General features: G+C 40.2%; 1 protein-coding gene across 2 annotated transcripts; it reads left to right on the top strand.

The window, feature by feature from the left end:
• Positions 1-3,005: 3,005 nt before the first annotated feature.
• Positions 3,006-9,383, top strand: ttpal (tocopherol (alpha) transfer protein-like). 2 transcript variants are annotated; one of them, XM_080445500.1, is made up of 6 exons: positions 3,006-3,061; positions 4,301-4,536; positions 4,787-5,030; positions 5,364-5,557; positions 7,138-7,248; positions 7,781-9,383. In XM_080445500.1, exons 2-6 carry the CDS (start codon positions 4,318-4,320, stop codon positions 8,057-8,059), a joined length of 1,047 nt encoding a protein of 348 aa, XP_080301626.1. In that variant the 5' UTR covers positions 3,006-3,061; positions 4,301-4,317; the 3' UTR covers positions 8,060-9,383. The 2 variants fall into 2 exon arrangements, with proteins under 2 accessions (XP_080301626.1, XP_080301625.1); XM_080445499.1 differs by having other exon boundaries at positions 3,032-3,183.
• The last annotated feature ends 30 nt before the right edge of the window (positions 9,384-9,413 follow it).

The following is a 9,413-nucleotide window of genomic DNA, read 5'->3' as shown; positions in this document are numbered from 1 at the left end:
GATACCTGTGTGCCAGATTATGTGAGCGGTTTCACGTGCAGGCAGTGTTGCAAGAGGTAGTAGTAGCCATGCAGTGGTGGGAAAAGTACTCTCATTTTTACCTTAAGTAAAAGTAACTGCTCTGTTACAAGTAAAAGTCCAGAATTCAAAATCTACTTGAGTAAAAGTACAAAAGCATTGATATACAAATGTACTGTAGTGTAGCTTGTAGATCGGTTGTTGATTGTCAAATGGACAAAATGTATATAGGGCTGAAGTGGTTCATGTATATTTTGTATATTTTCTAAATCTACAAAGTAACTAGTAACTAAAGATTACAAATAACTGCAGTGGAATAACAAGTACAATGTTTGCCTCTGAGATGTAGTGGGGTATAAGTAAAAGTATAGAAAATTGGAAATACTCCAGTAAAGTAAAAGTACCTTAAAATGGTACTACAGTACTTAAGTAGGCCTACATGTACTTACTTACTTTACACCACTGGGTCCATGTTGGTACAATACCGCCATCTGCTGGTTCTCCATGGCCAAACAACAACACTGTCTAAAATCTTACACAGAGTAAAACAGTCAGAAAGTGTGAGGGTGTCTAACAAGCTGTTGACTAACGCAAATAAAAAAGGGAAACAAAGAAACAGTTTATTGTTATTTAAATTGCTAGTCTTTGGCATGCGTCGCGTTCTACTGGATACAGGACTTCTTGTCCAACCGACATCAGGTGGTGAGAATGGGCAGCATCACATCCGACCCCCTGACCCTCAACACCGGAGCACCCCAGGGATGCGTGCTGAGCCCTCTCCTCTACTCCCTGTACACGTATGACTGCACAGCCACACATGTCTCCAACACCATCATAAAGTACGCGGACGACACGACAGTGATAGGCCGAATCGTCAACAACGACGAGTCTGACTATAGAGAGGAGATCAACTCACTGGCACGCTGGTGCAGGGAGAACAACCTCTCTCTTAACGTCGACAAGACCAAAGAACTGATCGTGGACTTCAGGAGGCCGCGGAGAGACCATGCGCCCATCCTCATCGACGGTGCTGCAGTGGAAAGGGTCAGCGAGTTCAAGTTCCTCGGAGTACACATCGAGGAGGACCTCAAATGGGAGACGCACACCACACACGTGAGGAAAAAGGCTCAGCAGCGACTGTACTGGCTCCGCCGCCTGAAGAAGCTCGGAGTAGGACGTCGCATCCTCAGGCTGTATTACAACAGTTCGGTTGAAGGCATCCTAACAGGCTGTGTCACGGCCTGGTACGGGAACTGCACTGCCCGAGAAAAGACCAGCCTACAGCGAGTAGTGCGATCGGCAGAGCGGATAATGGGAATCGAGCTCCCAGCGCTCCAGGAACTGTACAAAAAGCGGTGCGTGGTCAAAGCCAAGCGCATCATCAAGGACAAGCACCACCCAAGTCACAGACTGTTCAAACCCCTACAACGACCGCGACCGGGCAAGGGGCTCTACCGCAGTATCAAGAGTTCCACCACCAGGTACTGGTGTAGTTTTAATCCAGCTGCTGTCAGGATGCTGAATGAGGCATAAGCCTTGCTCGGCAGCCTGACAGCAGGCGGTGCAAAACCTTTCTGGCTCTTCCTGAACACACCTGTGGATTATACCAGGGACAATGACTTGGACTTAGCTCCCCCTCGGACACACCTGTGGACTACACCAGGTACAAATGACTTTTTTGCTGCACTCCCTCATGGAGCTACTTGCGGATTATACTAGGGTCAGTCCACCCTAGGTGGACACGCACTGACCTTTTGCACCTTAATCCCATGTATAACGCACTGACTTTTTTGTCTTTTTTATTGTGCTTTTTTTTCTCTAAGCACCTTAACGTCCATATGTATATCATGCACAGTATAAGTATAACATGCACAGTATACATACATTGCTGCTATGCTCAGGCACCTTAGTTTTTTATTATCTCAGGTACTTTGTAAATATGTAGATAACTTGTCTGGCCTTCTGTTGCTCTCTTGTTTTGATCTCCTTCCCACTTGCCCCCCCCCCCCCCCCTCTTCTTTCTATGGAAATTAACGTTGCGATGGGAACGATGTACAAAAACGAATTTCACCCACTTCTTTACCTTGTAAACCTGTGATGTGACAATAAAACTGATTCTGATTCTGATTCTGTGGTGGACAGCGTTGCCATATTTTGTGAGAGAAATAAGCAACCAGGTCTAGGAAAACAAGCCCAAAAGAAGCAACTAGGCCACATGAGCATTTTAAACCTATATGCAACGAGGAGTTGTGAGCTTGTTTGTACTTTGTAGAGGTGCTATTAAAAAATAAATAAAAATATCTTGAAATAAAATGTGGAATATTTGGAATGCTTTTTTAAACATTCAGAATCAGAATCAGAATCAGTTTTATTGTCACATCACAGGTTTACAAGGTAAAAAAAGTGGGTGAAATTCGTTTTTGTACATCGTTCCCATCGCAACGTTAGTTTCCATAGAAAGAAGAGGGGGGGGGGGAGAAGAAGAGGGGGTGGGGGGCAAGTGGGAAGGAGATCAAAACAAGAGAGCAACAGAAGGCCAGACAAGTTATCTACATATTTACAAAGTACCTGAGATAATAAAAAACTAAGGTGCCTGAGCATAGCAGCAATGTATGTATACTGTGCATGTTATACTTATACTGTGCATGATATACATATGGACGTTAAGGTGCTTAGAGGAAAAGAGCACAATAAAAAAAGACAAAAAAAGTCAGTGCGTTATACATTCTAACACCACACATGCTCCCTGGCACAAAACATTCATGAAAAATATTTGGGAACCACTGGTTTAAAAAAAAAACAGTGGTTGGATTGGAAGCAAGCCTAAATAAGCTTGCACACATTAGAAACAAGCCCCAAAAAAACGCAACTCGCAACTACCAATGTTTACAAGCAACTTTACAGAAAAAGAAGCCCAAAGTGGCTTATAATAAGCCGACATGGCAACGCTGGTGGTGTATCACGTGATACAGATTGGCCACAGAGAGGCCGCCGTTCCTCCATACCCCGGAACTGATGATAGGAGGATTTTCCTGACAGATTGGTGGTTATTTCTATGACACTTTTCCTTCGGTCCTTTTCAGGTTTTTTACCAAAAGTCAAATGGGTGCTAATAAATGTCGTCTGGATTTGTATTAGAAGATCACTTACTAAACGCCCATTCGGGTTGGTAACTCTTAATACTTAAACGTTAGATTTATTGTTGTCGCATCGCTGTTCGTTGATCGGTCAGTCTGTTTAGATCGGTGTGATTCATAGGGGCAGGGCTGAGGTTTATTAAATCACATCAAATAAGTCAAATAAAGTGAATATGTATGTACATTATTACTGTAGAGTTGCAGACCCCTCCACTTGTTTTAGCACACTGTTGGGGGACGTTTGCGTTAAATTAATCAGCCTTACTGTACCCAAGGTGACTTATAAATTATGACATTTGATAGATCGTCCAAGACCAAGAGCCGCTGCCTAGAACAGGGGTCTTCAATGTTTTTTCAGGCCAAAGTACCCCTTAGCTGAGAGAGAGATGAAGCAGGGACCCACACTACATATTGTATAAAATTATGTTGCAGATACAAGCTTTTTCATAGATTTCATAGCTTCATAGACTTGTTTGACAGCACTATCTTCAGTGTTGTGTCAATTCATGTTTTTATTTTATTTTATTTCAGACATTTAACCACTTAACTCTCAATACTTAGTAATCTTGACCTTTGGCTCTGTACTTGGTTTGCTCTTTTTTTAAGTTTTTTCCCCCTACACCAAACCTCTTTAAGAAAATATAGCCGATCTACAAGCTCACAACGTTGTTTTGTGAGCTTGTAGATCTGCTATTTTAGGTTAATGTTGCCCTCAGAATAAAGTAAAAAAGAAAAAAGTTCAAATCACAGAAATATTTGGTGACCCCTGTAGTAACTCTGAGGACCCCCTAGGGATCCCGGGCCCCCTGGTCTTCCCCTGTTGAAGACCCTTGGCCTTGGCCTAGAATAATCTTTTTATATAGACCCCTTTACAGATGACGTCACACTGATAGAACCAGTATGCGCACACAGGCCGGCACCAAGTGAAACCTTGTGTCATGACTCGCTAGGACGCGCCTCAGTCACTAGCCAACACACAAGAGGAGGTTGAATGTACTAGAACCAGCGCACCCCGAAACACTATGTTGGGAATTGATTGCATGAAACAATCACCTGTGCGTCCAGTCTCAATGTTGGTAAACAAATAATTGGTCTATACCTCGGTGCATTGCCGCATAACTGCCCATCTGTTATTCTCCAATCAGCAACTCGCAGGTAGTCAATGGCCGATGAACATGAGTCCATTGATCTCACCTCTCCATCAGTGGAACTGGAGCCATCAGGCGCTGCTGCTGTCAACAGCTGGTTTCCTGAGCCTCCTCCGCACATCTACACCTGCACTCTGACCCCCGAGTTGGTGGCCAAGGCCCGCGAGGAGCTCCAGGAGAAACCGGAGTGGCGTCTGCGTGATGTTCAAGCACTGAGAGACATGATTCTGAAGGTTTGCCTTGAATAGATTTATAATCACACACTGACACACAACACAACACAATTATGTTTATTTAAAAAACATTAAAAAAAAATGTTTACACATTTTGACACATTTAAAAAGTTTGCCCAATAGGGTCGGCAGGGTTAATGTGGTTAACATACAATTTTTATTGAATTGTTCATCTTTTAGCGTTACTGTTTCTCATTGGCTTGGTTTTGGAGGACGTACTTTAACCATCTTTTCCCATGTAATGCTGAAGGACCAGCCGAATCTTAGGACAAGGCTGGATGATGCCTTCCTCCTGCGCTTCCTGCGGGCCAGGAAGTTTGACTACGATCGTGCCCTGCAGCTGCTGCTCAATTACCATGCGGGTCGAAAGGCTTGGCCAGAGGTGTTCCAGGACCTGAAGCCATCCACCGTGAAACACGTGCTCGACCTGGGGTTTCTTACTGTCTTACCACATCCTGACCCCAATGGACGTTACATCCTGTGTCTTCGGCCAGGTTTGTGTCATATAACTCATTACAAGTAAAATTGTTTGTGATAGATGTATTACAATGTATCCCTTGAAGTAGCACACTTCCCCTCACACATTCTCTCAAAAAAAGGCTGGTGTTAAAATATTGTCTACTAGTTTGACTAAATAGTAGCCTGATTATAATTATTTATATACTCTAATATCAAAAGTCAGAATCACTGCAACGCAACAATAAACTAATTCATTTGACACAGGTCAACTGACACAGTTCATACATACATAGTGTGAAAGGACACAGAATAACAAATAATCAGATTGTAGATTAATATGAAATATTAAATATAAAAATTCCTTGCAGGAAAATGGAAACCAAACGATTATCCTTTCGTTGATAATGTGAGGGCCATTTATCTGACTCTGGAGAAGTTGATCCAGCCTGAAGAGAATCAAGTGAATGGGGTTGTCATCTTAGCAGACTATACAGGTGTAGGCATGTCGCAAGCCTCCAATCCAGGCCCCTTCCTAGCTAAGAAGGTTGTGAGCATCCTCCAGGTAAGCAGATGAAGATGTTATTGGGCAAAATGAACAAATCTGCAAGCTTACAACGATTTGCGTCGCAACACCTTGACAGACAACAAGTAGATCAGTGTATTTGGCAAGCGAGATCCTCGCGCGATGGATCCGCTGAACCGGAATGAAATATTGCTATATAGTAATAATATTGAAAATTGCTCTTGTGTGTAAATGAAGAAAAACGTATAAAAAAACTACAAAGTTTAACATAACTGGAACACATAATATGCTAATAAAGCATGGCAAGATATTATATAAGCCTATTCTACTAAAGAATCGCTCACCTTTGCTGAGGTAGAGAAGGAAAAAAAAGATGATTGCTTTATATTGATCACTGACGGGAAAGCATATCATATCCTACATTGGGATTGGGAATGGACACATATTTCATCCAGACTGCATCTTCATCAAATTGTAGGCAAAAACATTGAGGGACATAATTATATGCAGCTCTAAAATGCGCCAACTGAAAAATAAAATTTGAATTGAATTTGCATCATGTCTATAAGCCCATATGCATCCAAGCAATAGATGGTTTAACAGACATCTTTTTTCTTTTCTTTTATGTTATGACTAATGTTGGGAGCATAAACATTTTATTTGAGGTTTGGCACTATTGTAATTGATTTTGCAATGAATGATAAGGCATTCCAATTACAGCTACGCATGATTTGTGGCACATATGAGTGCGTGACAGCGGACATGATATTCAGTGTACCCAGCACAAAAAATAAGGGTGAATCAGACTATTCTCGTGGAAACACTATTTGCGCTGAAGTACCCACGCTTTGTAAATGAGGCCCATATGACTATGCAACCACTAATGACTGATTTATACTTTGACGTATAACGGTGTCATGTGCCGAAAATGTAAAAACATTTAATAAATATTGTCGAAAATGTTCATCTATAATTACATGCTCAAAATAGGGACACCAGGTTAAAACTGGTATAATTAAATGCTAGTGTTTTGTCAACAGCAAGACACATTTTTATAATTCATCTTCTTTCCCCCGCCAGTTATAATTATTCAAGATAATAATTTACAAGAATGTTTTAAATTTCTTCCTTTAAAAAAAGTTTTAAAGGAGGAGTTCACCCAAAAAAATATTTATTTTCTATCAATTGCACACCCCATGAAGCCTTGAATACATGGATTTATTTTGGTTTTTGTCGCATTCCTAAGCCAATAATTTGATGCCCAGGTGTATTTCCGGTAGGAGACACAAAGAATCTACTTTGTGTCTCCTACCGGATACATTAGCCGGTAGGAGACAGGAATCAAATTATTAGCTTAGGAATGCAACAAAAACACAAATAAATCCATGGATTCAAGGCTTCATGGGGTGTGCAATTGATAGAAAATAAGTCATTTTTTGGGTGAACTACTCCTTTAAGGAATAAAGGCGGTTACACACCGGCGAATATACGCAAAATTCGGACTCGTTCCGAATAATTAAAAGACGCTTTTTCGCTTCACTTTTTCGCTCCATGTAAGCTTGCATTGACTTTATAAGGTGACTGATTGTGAATGATCTTATTGTCTCTCCTATCCACAGGATGGCTTCCCAATCAGAATCAAGGCTGTTAACATAATTAACGAGCCGAGAATCTTCAAAGGGATCTTTGCAATAATTAAGCCATTTCTGAAAGAAAAGATGGCAGAGAGGGTGAGTATCTTTCTTTATTTAGACTCTTTTCTGTCAAAATAAATATTTTGTCTCTGAGGTTCAGTAAAACTAATCACCTTTGTGAATGTGTACATGTTTAAAATACCTTTTTATTGTTTTTTTTTTTTTTTAACAATTGAAACATTTAAGTCAGAAAAAATAAATTATATATACGGAGATACAAGGTTTCTTCCTGACAGCGATAATATACAGTATATACTATACTGTGTGTATATATATACAGTATATATAGATGTAGAGAGAGAGAGAGAGATACTTTAACAGTACTGTGTACTGTTAAAGGAATAGAAATGTGTTTCATTGAAAGTGAGCAAAATTCTACACTGAATACTCCCTTTGAATATGAGGCATGAACTCAACCCACAAAACCTACACAATTGTATATATTTGCCAGAATGTCTGAAGTAGTGCTTTGTGTTCGTATGACCAATGAATATCTTTTGCTAAATGGCTCATTATGCCAATAATTATCTCACTCACTGTGGCATTGTTGTCTTCACATACTGTACAGTACATGCTCCATGGCTCTGACCTCCGCTCCCTACACCATAACATCCCCCGCTCAGTCCTGCCTGAAGAGTACGGTGGCATTGCGACCAACCTGGACCTGTCTGCATGGTCAAAAATACTACTGAACTCAGAAGAGGAGTTCATAGTGGAGTTCTGCCAGCCAGACCCACTAGAGGGTGTACTGCTTCCAGACTCCATGCTGTTTGAAGGAGAACAGGCTAGTGGCCAGGACGATGACACCTTCAGGGGGCTGCGCTCTCAACTCTACTATTGCTACTGACACATAGTTACACTTTATGACTCAGAGGACCTTTTCTGTTTACTTTGAAATGCGTCTTTAGCGTTTTACAGGGCAAGTTGCCAATATTGTACTTTATTCTACTAACCAAGCTGCATTACATGAGCCAAACGGTGCTCTCTAGTGCAGTGGTTCCCAAACTTTTCAGCTCAACTCCCAAAAGATAAATGTGGTGTCTACCCCGGGACCCAAAATAAAAAAAATACATTATGAGTTAATCGCTTAAGCCCTCTTTCAAAAATAGTGAAAATAGCCTATCTACTCACAAGTCACAATGCGTCGAAATGTAGGAAATGTACTCACAACCCATAAAAATGGGTCCCGACCCATTGTTTGGGAACCTCTGCTCTTGTGTACAAATAGCCCAGCATTCTATCATGTTCAGGCAGCTTTAGACTCTGGAAAATAGGCTTTTGACTTGAACCAATGTATGATTATTCATTAGTGACCTGTACAAATTTCTCCCTCTAGTCACATTTTACACCTACGTTTCTCAAGCTCACATTTGTTTCTAAGCCTAATACATAGTATGCTCATGCTGTATAAAGGACATTCCTAGCCTTGCTGCATGGTTGGGTTGCCCTGCATCTGTTTAAAAGTTGGAACACCACATTGTGTTTGCCTAAGTTTTCTTCGGGTTTATGATCATCTTGAATTTATGTGTACCAAAGCAATATTCATGTGTATTCTCATCAGGTCATGTCTTATAAGGATACATTTACATTAGTTATTTTAGTCTGTGTATGTAAATAGATTATTTCTGTGGCTAACAAAAACACTAATGTATTTTAACAAAATGTGATATATTTAACTGTTTATTCAGAATATATCAGTCATGTATGACCTTTCTTTAGTTTACTTTTTATTCCATTTTTTTGTATTGACCAAAATTATCAACAGTTATTTTCTACAGTCAGATAATCTGCCTTATGTTTTTTTATTTATTTGTTTTTATTACTGAACTGCTTTCCTGTCAGTCTCACCACTCAGTCTTAACACATGACAGGGGAATTATAATAATATTTCTATTCACAGAAGTCAAATGGGGAGAAGAGAAGCATTACAATGCTACAGTACATATATCATAGATGTCTGTTTTGCCAAATGTTACAAAAGGCCATTTAGAGATTAGTATGTGCAATAACACTGCATGTGTTAGTCTGGTGAGAGCTTAAAATTTTACACTTTTTAGTTTGTATTTTGGTTGCATTACTACATGTCAAGTATTGTTTTTTTATTTGTAAGCATGGCTGCTATTGTAATTATCCTGTTCCAACTACATGTTGTAGTGAAGAAAATAAATCAAATTTCAAAAGTATTAAGGCTTTTTTTTATA

The sequence above is a fragment of the Gymnoscopelus braueri genome (assembly GCF_963280865.1).
Source record: "Gymnoscopelus braueri genome assembly, chromosome: 12".
Classification (NCBI taxonomy): Eukaryota; Metazoa; Chordata; class Actinopteri; order Myctophiformes; family Myctophidae; genus Gymnoscopelus; species Gymnoscopelus braueri.
This window is presented reverse-complemented; position numbering and strand designations above follow the sequence as displayed.